This window comes from Penicillium lagena, assembly GCF_028827675.1.
Source record: "Penicillium lagena strain IBT 129212 chromosome Unknown utg000002l_segment0_segment0, whole genome shotgun sequence".
Taxonomy (NCBI): domain Eukaryota; kingdom Fungi; phylum Ascomycota; class Eurotiomycetes; order Eurotiales; family Aspergillaceae; genus Penicillium; species Penicillium lagena.
In genome coordinates, this window is record NW_026623223.1 from 928,997 (window position 1) to 947,122 (window position 18,126).

Here is an 18,126-nt window from a genome sequence, read left to right on the forward strand (position 1 = left end):
TATTTTTGCACTAGTAGTTACTGGACCAGGCAGGTACAGGAATAATCAAAGAGAAACATGAGATGTTGACTTGGCAAGCAACTGGGTGGCACGCGAACCTAGCGATTCTCCAGACTATATGTACTCTTATGTCTGTGTCTTTGGAATATTTCGCCGGAGCTTACTAAAGCGTCACCAGTATTTACTGTCGTTCGCAATCAATTTGAAAGAGCCTTTCTTCCCTTTCCCTTGAATCGAGCACCTCTCTCTTTCAACACCCAAAATATGTATTCCCCGATACCATTCATTCTAGCCATATGGGACTTAGTCCAATCATCCATCTTCTTGGTATCGCCGCAGTCCCCGGATCATCCTCAGCACCACTCAATATGGGATCGCGTAGGACACAGCCCCGTAATCATGAGATACGATGCGCGATCGAATGCTGAATCCTTTCTCTAGATTGTTCCCTCGGCAAATCTCTACTTCCACCCTTGCTATGCTACTTTTGAATGCGCCCGTCTTGATGTCCCATTGGACTGGAAGAATGAATCCACCGACTCACAGCGAGTTGCTATTGCGCTAATTAGACTGCCCGCAAAAGTAGACGTAAGCGACCCACGATACGGCGGCCCAATCCTGATCAACCCAGGTATCTATAATGCTCATCGATTTCTATCCCAGTTCTGCTAATACAGCGTCCTCAGGTGGTCCAGGAGGCTCAGCCATTAACCTTGCCCGTCTTCATGGCACCAACCTTCAAAAGATCGTCGACTCTCCACTCAGCCCCGATGATGCAGAATCAACGTGGGCAGATAAGTATTTCGATATCATAGCTTTTGACCCTCGAGGTGTCGGCTTTACTACCCCACCATTCACATGCTTTGCCAATTCCCAGCAGAGGTTATTATGGCAAGTTGCTTCCGAGACGGATGGACTACTAGGCAGCTCAGATGTGGCGTTTAGCCGTATGTGGGCGAGAAAGAAGGCCCTTGCTGAGGCTTGCTATGTCCAAGTAGGGAACGAGGGGATTGGCGCACGAATGAATACTCCGGTCGTTGCGATGGATATGGCTGCGATTGTAGAAGCTCTTGCGCGATGGAGAGGAGGGTGGACTCCGTCTAGCCATCCAACTCGGGAGCCAGAAAATCCTTCGGAAAAGTCGGAACTGGGATTACACAAGCTGCAATATTGGGGATTTTCGTATGGAACTCTGTTGGGCGAAACATTTGCAAGTATGTATCCACACCTCGTGGGCCGTCTGGTACTGGATGGTGTTGTTGACAGCGATCGCCATTATGCTGGTAAGTGTATCATTCTAGACTGGTCTGCTGCTGAGTGCTGAAAAAAATATAGGGACTTGGGACGGAAACATTAACGATGCAGATGCTATCATGGAGCGATTCAGCATCTATTGCTATCAAGCAGGACCTGATAAATGTCATTTATTCTCTGAAAAAGGTCCGAGATATATCCAATCTTGGCTTGACGATATTGTCGCTTTTGCAAGAAATACAACTAAGTCCGTGCTATCGGCACACGGACCGGAGATTGTTACCTATAGTGATGTGCAGAAGGTCATTCGGGATTCACTATATGAGCCATTCAAGGAATTCGAAGGACTCGCCCGAGCATTATATAACTTAGCTAATGGGGATGGGAGCATCATTGCGAATCGAAAGCAAACATCATCACCACGGGATGTTTTCTTTGAACCTGCTGATTATGCAGAAGAGGTGGTTGGAGCTATATCCTGCTCCGATGGCCCTGACCAGGGCAATACAACAAAAGAGGAGTTTATGGAATATTGGCAGAAGATGCGCCATCAGAGTATCTACCTTGGTGACCGGTGGAGTCAGAATCGACTGCTCTGTCTCTTTTGGAGAGCTAGGCCTGAATTCATGTACTCTGGTAGGAAATCCCATCTGCTCTGGATATGCCCTGGCTCTTCGACATAGATTGACTACTGATGGTATTTCTAAAGGGCCGATTGGAGTCCCCACAGAGCCGATCTTGTTTATTGGAAACAGTTTGGACCCCGTCACGTCTCTTGATAAGTATGCCAATTTTGATATTAAATCCATGCAGTCGGCTACGTACATGTGGATTAACACGCTCTTTTGCAAAGTGCCAAAAAAATGAGTCAAAAATTTCCCGGATCGGGTCTCATCCAACAAAAGTCAGAAGGTGTAAGTCAAGCATATTCTTTCAATCTCGAATAATGACAGTTAATATTATGACAAAATTTAGCATCTGTCACTTGCGGCACCCTCCCTTTGCACCGCGAAAGCAGTTCGAGGCTATTTCCAAACCGGCATACTTCCAACTCGTGGGATGTTGTGTCCGGTTTACGATAAACCATTTGGCTTACCAGGCGATAGGACAACAGTTCTGTTGGAGAAGGGTGACGATGACCTGCTCAAAGCTCTGAGGTCTATTGCGGGTCAAATGTGGTGAAAGAGAGAAAGGGAAAACAAGACCTGCCGACTAATTTAGCCGCACTCAGGAACCCAGCGGTAGACCCGCACTAAAACCTAGGAGAGCAAAACTTTTTTTTCAAATGTTGGCCTGCATCGACCGGAATGTAGACGTTCGAGGTTGCACTCGAATCTTCGAAGGCCGAACAATCTCGTTTCACTACATTCGCTTAGGCTAGGCCATAAACGCTCTGCGCCTCCGTAGTAGTCATTCTGCCGACGATCGTAGCTTGATCGTAGCCTTCTCTTACTTGTTTCGTCGCTCCTTCATTTAGTAGCCCTGAAGTTGTCTGTCCTAGACAAAACCTTTTGAGTGGCTGGATAGCCTCGGTTATCATCCTAGACGCATATTGTTGTTTAGGTGGGCAGCCACTTAGGGTTCTTCTATGCAATGCGAGAGTTGGTTGTTAGGTTAGACCGTTCTCGTGAGGACATATAACCGGCGGCATATGATTCTTGATGCACAAATGCATTTGGTCTTCCTCTTTCCCTTGCTTTCCTTCCTTTTTTAACTTCAAGATTCTTATTGCATTGCACTCTTTTCCTAATTTAAACTGGCCCTTCACAGTGCTCGTAGTAACATTAAGAACTTACATATTCTTAGCTCCAGTCGCTCTCATTACATCATCCCCCTTGCTCTCTCTCAACCGCCCATACCTGTACCCAAAGAGCCATGAGTACTAAAAGGCCCAAGAACATGGCAAAGGAACTCCAGATCCTCCTTCGCATGCTAGCAGATGTAGATATGTACTGGGTCACAAAGAAAGCCATAAGCATAACAAACACAGCACCAATAAGATATACACTGTATCCATTCATCAATGCTACGGTCGTCTGTCCATGTCTTCCATGACTTGACGACTTAGGAGTATTGCACCTGACACCAATGTGCTTAGCATCCATATGCTTGTGCGCACACGTCAAAAATAAGTGACTCGGTAAGTCGGTTGGACAGTAGTGAAAGCATGCATTGGATACTTGGACTGGTCCGGTACAGCATTCAGATATCTCTGTGAAAGGGGTTTCGGAAGGCCAGGTAATCGCGCACATGGCTGTCCTATTCTCCTTCCAACCTGGGGGGATGTCGAAGTTGTAGCTGTGGTCCGGTCTGCATTCATATATAGAGTCTTCTCTTGACTCTGCGGGTGGCTCGAGACTGGTCTGGTCATCTTCGCGGTTGTCTGATGCCGTCATAATGATATAGATATTATGGTTTTTCCTGGTTGGATCAAGCGTTTCAAACGCTGAAAATGCAAGGCGGGTGCTTATAAAGTATGTCCTTCTGGGGGCTCACTGGTCTATTTATGTTTGTATTGGGAAATGCACGGACCTCACAGGGTTGGTGGGGAACCTGGTCTCGATTAACGAATCGATTGCCACGCATCTCCGACAACACTTGCAAGCACCCTTTCACCACCATTTGCGCCCTGCGTTTTTACATGGGTTGCCTCCAACGTCGTCGTCTCCAAGTTTATGATCCGATCCACAAACCTATCAACTTCGTACTCACCACCCAACGCGTTGAGGTTATATCGAACATTGTCTACCTGGATAGTAGAGCAGTCATAGGGAGGATGAGAAGTTGAGGCAAGGACGTAAAACGGTGAAACTAACCGCAAAAAGGAAATCCACAGGTCCGCTATTAAGAGTACATTTCCTAGTATAGATGTTTTATTCAGGTCATCTTCTAAAACGAAAAGGCTAAATACAGTCTGGCGAGGTAGATTTTAAAGGTGCAGCGCAGAGATATGAAAAAGCCTGTACACAAGATAGCAGCAAGCGGATATGAGGCTTTCTGGCACAAGGCCCCGAGCCTCACGAAATGTCCTTGTTCCTCCGCACAAGGTCACAGATCAACCCTTCTTGCTGAACGAACCATGCATTCAAGGTCCTCCACTCTTTCTCCGGGCAGTGAAGTCGAATCTCGAATTCGCGCAGAAGCTGCGGTATTATTTTATGCATCTCCATGAGGGAGATGTTCTTTCCGATGCAGGTTCGCGACCCGGACCCGAACGTGAAAAAGCTCTGTTCCATCTCCTTGAGTTTTTCAGGGGGACTTTCGAGCCAGCGCTCGGGTATGAATGAATCTGGATCAGGAAATATTTGACTATTTCGATGCAAAACCCATGCATTGATGCCAACTATCGTCCCACCCGGGATGTGCTTCCCGCAAATGGAGACTCCTCCTTTGGGGACTTCACGCTCGAGGATCAATCCGACGGAAGGGTGTAGTCTCATAGCCTCCTTGAGGACCGCACCAAGGTAGGGAAGGTGCGTGACGGACTCTCGATACGATAAGGGGTCGCTGAGTTTTTTATTGTAGGCTGCGCTGTCAATCTCGGCCTGGACTTTGGCCATGGCCACCTCATGGCGCATGAGAAGATATAGGACAGCCCGGAGAGCAATGGCCGTTGTATCGGAACCAGCGAATACATTTGTCGAAAGATGCACAATAACATCTCTTGTGGAAAGCTTTTCAGGATCTGAACGGTGAATTTCCGTCCACCGGGACAGCATGTCCTTGCCGCCCTCTTTGTCGCTCTCATCGAGATCGCCGTCACGCCGCAAAGTCGCGCAGGAGTTTACCGCTTTCAGTGTGAATTGAAGAACCTGATTCCAAGTCTCCATGCTCGGCATGAAGATCGGGAACAGGGGATTTCCAAGAAGCAGAGAATGCATTTCGGGGACTTGGCCGCACAAGCTGGCATAGGCTAGCATGCCCTGAATGGCCTTCATCATCCCATCAATGTCTCGCCCTTCTTCCAGAAAACCCAGCTTTTTTGCGAACGTAAACTCGCCCACTACGTCAAAAGCGTAATATTGCAACCAGGTTCCCAAGTCGACAGGGCTTTTTCGATCAGCGGAGTTGCCCAACTGAGAAATCAAAATCTTAGTGCATGAGTCAACCGCTGGTTCGAGGTCGAGGAGTGAAGTCATGCTGTAGGCGTTGGCCACTGGTCGCTTTTGATCACGGTGGAATTTCTCGTCGCGAGTGGAGAAGAGATTCATCTGGGGTTTTTTGTTCCATGATATACATTGGATAGGATAGAAAGCCGTCTGCGACGGTTAGCCATTATTTCCAGCCTTCTTATTTTTTTTTTGGAAGACAGACTGGTTCTTAGTAATGCTCGTGAGCAGATACGTACCTTGGTGAATCCTTTGTTTAGGCCATAGATAATTGGAATAGCACTCGGGTCGCCAACAGACACATGCTTTGGGCCGATACGAACCAGGGATCCATGCTTCCGGTGCAAATCGATGGCGGTGTTGTGATGGTCACCCTTCCATACATTGTACAATTTCCATAACCGTGTATATTTTGCAAGTGCTGGACCTGAAATATCGTGAAGTCCGCGTTTGTATCGATTTGACAGCAGACGGAGAATAAATACTGCCAGGATTATACAGACAGCGTATATCTTCAAGGAGTGGCTAGAGGTAGTGGCCTCCATTTTGGTTTTGTGCAAAGTAAATGATAAAAGAGAAGCTGCTGGCTGCTCTACGAATGCGTAAGACTGTTTGTCATTTTAGACCATCATATGGAACTCACCTCTTCTTATATCTATGGTATTTGAAGCCGATTATGTCAGGCATAGGGCTATCCATCCGAATTATCGGATGCGCAAACTATATCAGTTCCGATCAAACGAACAATGTAGCCTCCTATGCGGATGAGCTCGGTGATCAGCCCGAACTCGGTCTACAGGAGGATTGCGGGGAAGTTCAATAGGACGGAAGTGAAATGCGGAGAGAGCAGTAGCACTAGTCCTATCGGACCGTCATCGGATGTACGAACTTAAATTTTCAGTCACCTGAGGCCTTCAGAAATTGACTGACCATGTGCGAGGCATTATGAAAATTCTAAACAACAAAGCAGTCAGTGTACTCTAAGGATTACGTGGGGAATAAAACAGATACAGGATCTCTATGGGCTATGCCCCTAGTATTTAGGACTGAAAGTCAGTCAAAACCTAGTTTAATATTCACCCCCAACCCTCCTCCCTCTTTGCATATGCGAACAGGCTGTTTTGAAAAATATTTTTGATAAGCTCATACTAGTGTCGGAAAGAAGGTTTAGTCAGAACCAATCAGATGGAGAGATTGCTTGGCATCTTTCTGTGGAATTCGGATCTACTTCCTGCGCTGTCTCTTATTATGGCAAGATGACCGGCGAGGCTAAGAGGGAACGTCTAGGGAGAGAGGAGGAATTGGATTCTTCCAACATGGGCGGCTCGCTGTCTTTGCAGGGAGGTTAGGTCACGTCCTGAGACCTTATTATAAACTCTATTATACCTCGGGGGGACTTAGGCATGTACCCGAGGATCCAGAGATTGTGTTTCCATCTATTCCGAATAGACGTTCCTAGTTCGTACGGTATCTTCACCATTCGAAATATATCTACGAGTGCGAGGGGAGTTGGATCAACCCGCGTGAAGATCCACCGTAGGGCGGACCTGTGACCCATGCCTTGGGCCGATGAAGGTTTAGCATTCTCAAAACTTCTCCGTTCTCCGCATTTTTGGTATGTGCCCATCGGATCTATTGCCAGCTTCATCGGAACGGATCTACTGCCGACTCCATCGGATATGTATACGCAAGCCCAGGACTGAACAACTCCACAATTTCTGCGGGGTGAGCAAGTCGATGGCCGCTCCGCCGGGGCCCTTGACTGCAGCTGCCAAAGAATCAGTGAATACCTCAGATAGAATAGGCAGCCGCGCTCAGTGCCCAGTCAGTGAGCGGCTCTGCTTTACTCAGTCCACGCTAGTCTATACTAAAAGGGAATACCACCCCATAGGGCCATTTATTTTGAGATGGGGGGAAGGGCTGAGTCTAGTTGAGATGTTAACTAGAGAGGCTGATTGCAATTTACTCAAAGCGTGGAGAGAAGAGCTAATTAAGGGTGTAAAGTCAATAAACAAGAACTGTGGAGGCTGATTGTACGTTAGAAAGTATAAGAATTTTGCTCGCTTTCTAGGTTCTCCTTAGTCACTTGTAGTTTAAGGAAACAGTAGACATAGAATCACAGCTTGACCCCGGCCTTCCTCCGCTCCTCCTTTTCTTGGTCTCGTAGCAATCGGCGCAAGATCTTACCACTTGGGCTCTTAGGAACGGCATCGACAAACCTCACACCACCCTTGAGCCACTTGTGTCGCGCCTTGTGGTCTTCGACGTGTTTCTTTATCGCTTGAATAGCAGCCTCGTCATCGCCTCCCGAGGCCGACTTAACGACAATGGCCTTGGGTACTTCGCCTGCAGCCTCATCCGGCACGGCGATAACAGCGCAGTCTGCGACGGCCGGGTGCGTGAGGAGGTGGGCTTCCAGCTCGGCAGGTGCGACTTGCATGCCCTGTTCAAGAGAATATTAGTCCATGGTTCAAGATTTAATAGATGATGTGGTATCACGAACCTTGACCTTGATCAGTTCCTTAATGCGGTCGACGATGAAGATGTGCTCGGTGCCATTGGGGCTGACGCGAACCACCGCTTCGTCTCCTGTGCGCATCCATCCGTCTTCAAAGGTCTCCTTGTTTGCCTTCTCGTTGTTCAAGTACCCGATCACCACGCTCGGGCTGCGGGTGACAAGCTCGCCGGGCGTATCATATGCAGTGATCTCTTTGCCCTCCGGCGTCACGATCTTGGCCTCGAAGCCGGGGAGGAGTATGCCGGATGAACCGAGCCAGATATCTTTAGGATGACTTGAGCTGACCACAGTGCATGTTTCCGTTAGACCTGTGTTACAGTTAGTTCCAAGAATCTTGGAGCTTTGTGGGAATGTTCTCACCATAGCCTTGCCGGATGATCACGTTGGGGTACAGTTTCTGGAAATCGGCAGCCGTTTCCATGCCCAGCGGCGCTGCACCAGTGAAGAGAGTGCGGATGGAGCTCAAATCGTACTTGGAGCAGACTTCATGACTGCGCAGCATATTGATGATGATCGGAGGAACCTGGTGAATGGTATCAGCAACCTGCAGCCGTAAAGTTGAAGAAAACCAACCAGGAATAGCGAAGTGATCTTGTAACGTTGTATAGAGGCCAGGTACGTCTTCAGCTCGAACTTGGGGAGGATAATCGTTTGATCGCCGCGGTAAGCCCCGGCATGGCAGATAACCACCAGAGCATAGATGTGGCTCTGGGGCAGAAGGCCGAGGGAGACATCAGTGAAAGGAGTCTTGGCTCCGGGAAGATTATTCGACTCGCGCCAGGTCTTCTCAAAGGCGGTGATCTGTAGCGTGTTGGCGATGACATTTCGGTGTGAAATCATTACCCCTTTCTATATCCGTGCTCAGCAAGATGGACCAGATTCAACGATTGCAATTTACTTACGGGCAGTCCAGAGGTTCCACTCGAATAACACAAAAAAGCAGTCCGTCGGGCACCCTCGCCGGGGCCCCAGTTCAGAGGCTCCAAAGCCGGGAGAGATCTTCCCGCCCGCGCAATCTGGGAGACGGATTTGTACCCTGTCGGGGGGTTGACACCTCCGAGGATCTGTCCTGGCACATCCAGCAAGTAGATCTTTTCCTTGGGAAGGCCAACTTTGGTCGCAGCCTCCAATGCAGCCGGCAGCAATGGAGCACATGTGAATAGGACCTTTGCCCCAGAGTCGACCAGCTGGTGCCGCAACTCGTCCGCCGAGTATGCTGCGTTGGCGGGCGTGATAATCCCACCAAGCCGATGAACCGCCCAGAAAAACGGTAATGCGTCGATCTGATCAGCGCAAACAATTGCTGTTAGATTTTGACGTAGCTTGCCAAGGTGCCACGACATACCGTGTTCACGGAGAAGACCGCCACCGTCTTATCCCATTCAGACCCCTGATTCGGTGTCCAGCCAAACTCCTTCGCCAGGCCACGCGCAATGAAATCCACTCGATCGACGACATCGTTCGATGAGTATGTCTTGCCGCTGAGACCGCAGGTATAGGGGTCCTTAGACGCAGCATGTGGCACGCGCCCATGCTGTTCATTGAGCATGAACTCGCTGATGGGAATGTTGTCAGGAACATGCCCGAGCGGGCCGAGATGCTTTGGAGGCAAGAAGACCATGCTGATTGTCCTTTCGTGTCCAGTGAACTGTTTGTATATGAGATGATGTGGAAGAAAACAAACGAAGTCGGGGAAGTCGGGGAAATAGGTTATGTGCGGGGAAGCTCGGTAACTACTCTTGCGGGTAGCCGATCATTGCCTAGGCATGAACTATCGTGTTGGCGGGATTTGAATGCCGGCACTAGTCGGTGCTTAAATATTACCGAGTCTGTGCACATTGATCGCGTAGTTGCAGGAGGAATGTATTCTTCCGTGTGACTGGGCTTCTTCCCTCGGCATGACTTAATGCGGCGACCATTGTCCTCTCTTCACTGTCCAGGTCCACGTTATATTCCACTAATATACTAAAAGTTCAATGTATCCAATGGAGTGCTATTCAGGTATACTAAATAGCCACAGATTATCCTTTCAACCTCACACCCTGACCTCCATTAGACAATGCTGAGGGAAACACCTTCTCATGGAGCACCTCTAATCGCTACAAGTTTCAATCCTAAGAAGCAAGGCATCAAAGAGCATTATAAATGCCACTGAAGGTGCCTATATTCATCTTTTTGAGGATTCACCGGATTGAGCACCCTGATTACATCACGACGTTTACTACATCTCCTGCTACCAAGGTAGCATCCGGTGAAGTGCATGACAGTTGCCATCCACTCATTTCCTTGTCCTTTCATTGTGATCATCAATTCTTCATTATCGTTCTATGCCCTTGTTGCTGCGATTTTCAACGGGCATCTGCATAAACATCACCACGGGTTGGCAAGATCAATTGGCATGACATCGATGCTGTTATATTCCTCTTCCATCAAGTCACCCATGTCTGTAGTGTAAGTATCCTTGGTTGGTACCTGTTCTATACCTCGCTGGCGCCTGCTTTGGTTGGCCCGTGACCATGGTCCCCGTGCACCATGACCAGCCGATGTTCTTTCCTTCCTCTTCCTTGTCTCCCACCTGTCCAGTTCACTGCTTCTTTCATCTTCACCATCTTTGTTTCATCAATTTTGTTCGTGTCCCGGGAGTTTCAGACCGTCCATCATCTCGCACAACCTCACATCTCGATCGGTACCCCGTTCTACCTCTTGTTTACACCGGTGCATTCGGGTCGTGCACCACCTTTCCTCATCAATTCAGACCATTCTCTCATCTGACCATCACTCGAGGACCTGCTTCCAAGTCTTCCTGCTTGCAGAGCTACCTAGTGGGTCTTCTTCTATTCCCAAGGTCACAGAGTTTCTTTGGCAGCATGTACTATATGGGGCCATTGATATTGCACGATCAACTCTGTGACCGTGGATTTAACCCACTAATAATGGTCACTAGATACTCCATCATCACCATCAACCATACATCCTTTGTCTGCCTTCCCCTTTTAGGGAAGAAAGCTTTGCTTTCCTAAGGAAACTGGTTGGGATTGAGCAGGATGGCTCCCACGACCAGATCCACGATGGCGGGACCTGTTCAATCAGACGATGTTCAATCTGGTCGCGTCAATCGAATCAAGAAGACGAAAAATAAAAGTGACGATCGTACTACCCTTCAGTTTCATACCACGGATCGCTAATGTCAAACAGGTCCGATCGAGCCACTTGCTACGGTCCTTCGCCTGCAGATGCAGAAACCGGACCCTGAGCTGGGACCAGTCTATGGGAACCCGCCAGCTTGGTCAGAGGTTTGGGCCCGTCTTCCATATCCTGTAAAGCTGAATTTGATTCCTATCACAGAAGCGTCCAGATCTCTGCGATGCCCTTCCGTGGTTTCGTGCCACCCAAGGAGGCCTCTACCACCTCAATGGTTTATGCTGGGGCTTTCTCGTGGACTCTGACAGTGGTGAACGCACATACATTGACGAGGAGATTATCATCACTCGAGTGTGAGTACCATCGCTCAGAGTAAAATTAATCTTCTGACTTGTTCAGTGGCGGAGGTTGCACCAAGGACAAGGAGGGGAATTTGACTCTTGTCAGAGACCAAGATTTCAAAAATGTCACTGTCAAAAGCCTCCTTAATAACCAGCAGTTCAAATTTCCTGTCGGTATTGTGATCGGTAAGCCTGGAGAATTACATCTACATCCAACCCTGCTAACAGTATTTACAGGCAACAAGAACAAAGAGCTCAAGCGCAAGCTCTCACATCGCTACAATGTCATGGCTTATTTCAAGGTCACTGATGTCTGGTACGAAAGAGTAGGCGAGAAGACTGGTGTCAAAGTCCGCTTTGAGAAGCTTGACCTCTCGGAAAAGAGCTGGTGGGCAGCTCCGGGCTCTCCTAACCCGCCGCCCTTTGAAAAACGAGACTTTAGCACAAGGCCAGAGTCTATCCAGTGCCAATCGTGCCATTGCAAGAGTACGCGCATCTACAATGAAGGGTGGATGTGTCTACAACCAACCTGCACCGACTTCTGGTATATCAACCACAATCGTCCAGTTGCTCTTACTTTCCACCCAGACTTTTTGAACGCTCGGTCTCGTCCGGACAGATACATGCGGCCCCACCACAGCCTTGTCCCTAATCTTCTGGGATCCATCAGCGAGGACGATCCCGAAGTGAGCTCCATGCGTATCGCATGGAAGGCCATTGTTTGCCCTCTGTGCTCAAAATGCGTCCCTCGAATGTTCTGGCGAGGCTGGAAATGCACAGACGATACCATCACCGATCCTCAGCACCATTGTCCCTTCCAGAAGCTTTTCAACATGCCCCCTGTGTCGATTCGCTCGGTGGTGGATGACTTCGACCTAGGGCCAATCCAGCGGGCTCTCTATTTCAACCCAAAAAGGGCGATCCCAGAAATTGATGATGAGTCCTTGTTCCCGTATCGGAAGCTCACTTACCGCATTCGAGGTGTTGGTTCCATAACTCATTTCGTGGCCAACCGAGCGATCAATTCTCAGCATGGTGGCCCAAACGACATATTCACGGCTCTCCAGAGCGAAGATCTCGGGCTGAGACGGTACCGTCTTCAGCAGAGTGTTGGTAAGCACATTTCGCACATAATCCAGATATTCACATGCGAGCTAACTGCGCAATCAGTTGCCGGAACCCTGACCGCTCACTTTGCGGTCAACTTTGTAAGTCCCAGCCAGAGATGTGTAGTCTGCAGCTGACTGACAGTGAATAGGGCATGCCGTACAAGTACGTTGTTTCAGTGGACTCCAAAGGGTTTGACGAAGCCCCCGATCCTGTCCTCCGAGCCCTGGGCCGTTTGACATGGGCAACGGAGCAGGCCGTCACTAGCGCCGGGGGTTATTTCTTTCCCCCGAATGAACTGTTGACGCTGGGTTACTTTGAGGACATGAAGATCGGAGTATGTTCATGGCTACACAGCATGAATACAAGTCTAATTATGATCCGCAGTTTCACGACGACGGCGAGTCCTCTCTCGGCCCTACAATCGCCACTCTCTCGCTCGGTGCACCCTCTACCATGTCCATCCGTATGAAGTACAAATACTATCACGGGCTTACAAAAGTCAAGCATCTTGTGGACAATGATCCTGTTCTGGAGGGTTGTAAATATGAAGAGAGACGACTGGACCTCAAGAAGCAATTAGATACCGGAGAGATCTCACAGTCTCATTACAGGGAGCAGCTCTACAACCTACTGGAGGTGGGCATGACCGCGGGTGGAGAAGCACCTCCGAGGATGAAACTGGAGCTCCATAATGGCGACCTGGTGGTGATGCACGGAGAGGATCTGCAGAGGTACTTTGAGGTAATGTGGCCCACTTTCTTGCTATCTGACACGCCTTCTGACCTCTTTCAGCATTCGGTTGTCCCAGAGAAGAAGATGCGCTTTGCCCTGACGGCGAGATATATCAAGCCCGACCACGTTAACGACAACGAGCTGTACAAAGGCCAGTTCACCCTCAGCCCCGACCAGATCTATAATGGGCAGTGATGATGCATGAATGAACGTCTCACCTCATGGCTTTACCTTTTGACTCTAGGGCTGCTACTGCTTGTATCAATTCTTCTTCTTCGCCATGACTGATAAAATTATCGACGTATAATTAGCACTTCCGACTGGGGTTAGGCGCGTTCAAGCTCGACGATCAGATCCTGTCTCACGTTCTAGAAAGTTAGTTTAGCAATGCTTAATACATGCTTATTCCATGAGGGTTTAGTCCAGGCCGAGAGACTGCAGTAGGTTAGTTGTTTACTAATATTAGTGAAATTTTGGACAAATTCAGCTCAGGAGTTTTCTATTTATTTCCAAAGCAAAGATGCCCACATGGAAGGGCAGATGCAAGGGTTGAAACACAGCATAGATTTTTGAAATGGTACGATCCGGGGGTATTAAACCCTAAACCTAAACCAGTCTGGAAAGCACCGTGCTCACCTTCCCCGCAAAATGGTAATGGCGGAGGATTTGTTCCGTCAAAAGCCACCGTTCAATCTATCTTCCCTTACAGAGCCTTTGCCCCTGCCTCCTCCTCATTAGTTCGAGTCACATCTGTGGGACGTGAATTCATGTCCAGCGGAAGATCACCTCCGCGGCACTGCTGCGATCAACCTGGTTGTGGGAAGAGTTTCCGCAGGGCGGAGCACTTGACCCGCCACAAGTTAAACCGTATGTACCAATAGAATCGCCCCATGCGCCTGCAGTGTTCATCCTGGGCAGGCCTCACTGCTGAGTACAATTCTGATGGAGACCCAGACACTGATGCCACAATCCAATGCCCTCAATGCGACAGACTGTTTTACCGAAGAGACCTGCTGCATCGCCATCTGACTTTGAAACACGGAAAAGGTACGAGGGCCAACCGGGCGGCTGATTCTGAGGTACTATCCTTGGATGCGTCTTTAACGTCCCCTGATGTCGCGCCGAATAACCTAGTCCATTCGGGGCATAATTTGCTGGACGCTGTGAGACCAGGACATCCATCCAATATGGCTGTCTTAGCAGCAGATGCTCCTGAGAATATGGCTGGCGCTGACGATGGAGCTTTGCATATCCCCGTTGACCTGTTCCCGTTTCCAACTCCCAGCCTCGATCTCACCCAAGATTGGAGCTGGCTTCATCAAAACTCCTTACCGGCCTTCCCAGGTAACTCTGACCAGGTGGGGCATATTGACGGGGAACATGCGGTTCCGGGGCTGGTAAGAGCTCTACATTCCATACGCAAGTCGTTGGTGAATACATCAAATAACTCTAGTGCAGTCGAGTCTCAACGATGACTGGATATACCCTGTCCCTTACCAAGACTTTTACGTTAGTCAACAGGTTCATGAATTTTTGACCACCATGGGACCGGTAAGCGTCCCGTACGCGCGGGGCTGGGCTGGAGCCGCTTTATCATTCATACTAATGGGAAAACAGGTCGTCGAATCTGGTCGCGACTTCACTGCACAGCGGACCGGTCTTCTCTTGAATAATGCGTTTCAGTTTATTATGGAATCTCTTCCCATATTCCATCAACCGACATTTAATTTTGAGGTCATTCAAAGAGAACTTTGTGTTTCGATATTCTGCGTCGGTTTGCTTATAGATGATGATACTGTCTTACATCAACTTGGCTGCACTTTACTAGGGCAAGTACGAGCTGAACTGCTTCAGGTATGTTTTCGGCGTTGGAGAACAAGAGTGTTCGCTAAATGGTTTTCAGCATGTTAATAAGAAAACCATATATCTCGCGGATATGGAGATTCTGCAGGCAATGTATGGAGCCCTCTAGTCCCGTCTGACAATGGGTTCTCACTATTACGCTAGGCTTCTTGTCGAGTTTTCTGGAATGTACCTGGCGGATCGGACAGCAATGGAGCTTAGTGACATATTTCACGGAACACTGGTCACGCTCTCTCGGAGGCTCGGCATCTTTGAGATTTCTTACAACAACAGCCGCGCAGCCTCTTTGTCCACTGAAGGGAGTAATCGCCAGGGTTTGGTTGAGTACGAGACTGTAAAAAGGTGAGCAATGGAGTTATGTATATCTTACAGAGTTGCGGAAACTAATTGGCGCAGGGTTGCGTATTCAGTGTTCGCCTTGGATGTTGAGCACGCCTTATTCTTTGGGCATGATCGGAGCATGTACGGCTGGTAGATCAGATCATTATCCATACGCTTTCGCTTACCATGTAGCAGACTCTCTTTCTACCCTATGAAACTTGACCTTCCGTCTGACAATGTCGGTTTGAGAACTCCGGGTCACAGCGAGCCTCTCAGGCAGCACGAGACGGTCCACCAGCCGAAATTCCACCATATATGTCAAGCTCTCCTCTGCACAGCGGAAGGCCATACGTTACTTCCTCTAAACCTTAACCAATTATCTAACCTCCTCATTCTTTTGGGCGTTGCTTCCATTGTCCTAGATCTTCTTCAACGCCGGCAAGATCCATTCTTTGACACAAAACAAGCGCTGTCTCATCTGAGCTCAGTGCTTCCTGCAATCAACAACCGGCTAATATCAGGACCGGAAGGCTCTACGAAAGTCCGTGGCAGAGCGCTCTACCACATAACCGTTATTGCTTTGTGCACACCATTGGACGATCTCGAGCGAGCTGCCAACGACGGCTTTTCACGTACAGGACGCACGCCGAAACAGCATACTCGAGCGGCCATCATTCGACTCTTAACTAAGCACAAAGTCGGCCCCAAGCCAGCGCGTCACGCATTACAGCTACTGAAACTGTTTTTGTTGCCCTTAGCAAATTCAGACCTTCTATCAGGCCAACAGTGCGAGAGATATTTTGGACCCTCTCATTCTCAACCCATGGCCGGCTATTCACCATACGAGCCGTCTGCCTTATATTTTGGAGCGCTGACACTGTGGGGCTATATCACTTGCCAAATAAGCCTTGACGATGACGGCGACGTTCGGCCACAGAGAAACTCTTATCTCCCTGACGCGAACCTGAATTCTCCACAGACAACGAGCTTGCGCTGTTCAGCCCGGGCACCGGTCGCGGAAATACTGCAGGGTATGGAGTCTGCCATAGATCGCGATGATAGCCAGGCATGTCGAAGCTACTGGTGCATCCTGGTGCAGCTTGTTACAGACACATTAAGCAGAAGGTGGAGTAACAATGCACAGGAGTACAGTCATGTTTTGAGTTCCTTGAGCGAAAACCTCAGTCTATAGAATAATATGGATGGTAATTTAGACACAGATATGCCGATACCTGCCGCATTTCCATCGACATCACAGATCTCTATCAGCACCTTAATTTCCACTTCGCGTGTTTAAGTAGAGTAGCACCTGGAATCTGACTGTCCTTTCCTTCATTCATTCATCGTGCTTAAAGAGATGGGCTGTTAGTGATGAGGTTGGACCGCAATGATGTAACATATTTGAACTCACAAATACTTTTATACCCCATGGAGGATTACACAATCGAAGTCCTTTCTCGAGGCCCCCGATTTGTGCCATTTCCTCTTCTGTGAGGCGGATGCTGATCGCAAGGAAATTGTTCTTGATGCGAGAGGGCGTGATTGACTTTCCACAAGGATTAATACGTTCTAACGTGCTCAACAGGCGCAACGGGTGGGTTTACCTTCGGTATGACACTGTGGCCCTTTTGCGCTCCCCAGGAGAGGATGATAGCACAAGGGTCGCAAGAGTGAACTTTAGCAAGCTCTAAGATAGATGGCTCCGATTTGAGCGAAGACCCAGCAGATCCAAGTCTTTGTTGTGGTTGTTCAAATGATCAGTTGGGGGCAATGCAAATTGTTGTTTGCTTCAGAGATAATTTGAGAAGTCAAGGCTCGTACTTACGGTGAATATGCTGTAACGTGAATCCCTCGGGCATCACAGTAGTCTTTCAGTTTCTGTTGCTGGAAGTAGGGATTAAGCTCGACCTGATTGACAGCAGGCGTAACGGTACATTCGTTCCTGAGGACTTCGAGATTGTGGACATCGAAATTTGCGACCCCGATAGAGCGAGCTTTGCCGGTTTGCAGCAGTGCTTCCATGTCGCTCCAAGTAGAAGTGAAATGTCTGTCTAATTGGAGATCACGGGTTCCATCTGGCAGCAGTGGGAATATAGGGGGGTGCCATTGGGATTCATAGCAACGGGCCTGCTCACATATCAGCAACAATTGACTCTCTAGTAGAGCCTGCGTCAGAACAACTTCGGACGCCTGGTACAGCAATTGGCTTTTGTACGTACCAGTGCATGAGATAAAGGTCGACGTAATCCACCCCAAGTCGACGCAGGGACAGATCCAAGTTCTCTTCTACACGACTATGATAGGTGCTCCATCTTCATAGATTTTAGTCCCATTTCTGCGTCTTAACACTTGCAATGATCTATATGCCAGGCTCACTTACAGTTTGGTTGTTAGGAATATCTCTTCCCGGGGCACGCCACTGTCTTTGATAGCCCTTCCCACCTCTTCCTCATTGCCGTAATTCTAGAGTGCAATGATTAACCTGGGTACAAAATGGAGAAGAATTCATCCAAAGGTTCCATGGGATAGAATAATTAGGTATCTGAAGCTGGGTAGACTCACAAAGGCAGTGTCGATGTGTCTATATCCTGCCTGCAGTGCACACTTCACTGAATCGTAGGCATCTTTAGGCGCAGATTTCCAGGTTCCAAAACCAATGGCAGGAATGGCGGTCCCATTGTTGAGCTTGAACACTCGATTGGGGCTTTGCTTCACTGTCATGGTATCACAGGCCCGA

The 18,126-nt window shown here is 48.8% G+C and overlaps 6 protein-coding genes across 6 annotated transcripts; 3 read left to right on the forward strand and 3 right to left on the reverse strand.

Annotated features, from left to right (window-relative positions):
* Window positions 1-264: 264 nt before the first annotated feature.
* On the forward strand, window positions 265-2,436 carry N7510_003128 (alpha/beta hydrolase; the record flags this gene model as incomplete). The annotated part of the gene is made up of 8 exons (XM_056975055.1): window positions 265-378; window positions 442-631; window positions 687-947; window positions 999-1,283; window positions 1,336-1,890; window positions 1,964-2,036; window positions 2,108-2,168; window positions 2,230-2,436. The coding sequence occupies 8 exons, from the start codon at window positions 265-267 to the stop codon at window positions 2,434-2,436; spliced, it is 1,746 nt and encodes a 581-aa protein (XP_056835011.1).
* A 1,835-nt stretch (window positions 2,437-4,271) lies between these two features.
* N7510_003129 (cytochrome P450) lies at window positions 4,272-5,908 on the reverse strand (the record flags this gene model as incomplete). Its single annotated transcript, XM_056975056.1, has 2 exons — window positions 4,272-5,513; window positions 5,603-5,908. The coding sequence occupies 2 exons, from the start codon at window positions 5,906-5,908 to the stop codon at window positions 4,272-4,274; spliced, it is 1,548 nt and encodes a 515-aa protein (XP_056835012.1).
* Window positions 5,909-7,479: 1,571 nt separating this feature from the next.
* On the reverse strand, window positions 7,480-9,502 carry N7510_003130 (acyl--CoA ligase; the record flags this gene model as incomplete). Its single annotated transcript, XM_056975057.1, has 6 exons — window positions 7,480-7,806; window positions 7,867-8,189; window positions 8,242-8,404; window positions 8,455-8,730; window positions 8,784-9,164; window positions 9,227-9,502. 6 exons carry the CDS (start codon window positions 9,500-9,502, stop codon window positions 7,480-7,482), a joined length of 1,746 nt encoding a protein of 581 aa, XP_056835013.1.
* A 1,447-nt stretch (window positions 9,503-10,949) lies between these two features.
* On the forward strand, window positions 10,950-13,400 carry N7510_003131 (uncharacterized protein; the record flags this gene model as incomplete). The annotated part of the gene is made up of 9 exons (XM_056975058.1): window positions 10,950-11,031; window positions 11,077-11,174; window positions 11,227-11,375; window positions 11,422-11,549; window positions 11,601-12,476; window positions 12,534-12,571; window positions 12,622-12,807; window positions 12,858-13,214; window positions 13,266-13,400. 9 exons carry the CDS (start codon window positions 10,950-10,952, stop codon window positions 13,398-13,400), a joined length of 2,049 nt encoding a protein of 682 aa, XP_056835014.1.
* Window positions 13,401-14,392: 992 nt separating this feature from the next.
* N7510_003132 (uncharacterized protein) lies at window positions 14,393-16,581 on the forward strand (the record flags this gene model as incomplete). The annotated part of the gene is made up of 8 exons (XM_056975059.1): window positions 14,393-14,602; window positions 14,664-14,756; window positions 14,823-14,979; window positions 15,034-15,059; window positions 15,109-15,161; window positions 15,213-15,410; window positions 15,465-15,530; window positions 15,585-16,581. The coding sequence occupies 8 exons, from the start codon at window positions 14,393-14,395 to the stop codon at window positions 16,579-16,581; spliced, it is 1,800 nt and encodes a 599-aa protein (XP_056835015.1).
* A 219-nt stretch (window positions 16,582-16,800) lies between these two features.
* Window positions 16,801-18,110, reverse strand: N7510_003133 (uncharacterized protein; the record flags this gene model as incomplete). The annotated part of the gene is made up of 6 exons (XM_056975060.1): window positions 16,801-16,935; window positions 16,964-17,123; window positions 17,215-17,579; window positions 17,605-17,701; window positions 17,770-17,852; window positions 17,952-18,110. Coding segments are annotated over 6 exons (999 nt in total), but the record flags the coding sequence as incomplete, so codon positions are not given.
* Window positions 18,111-18,126: the final 16 nt, after the last annotated feature.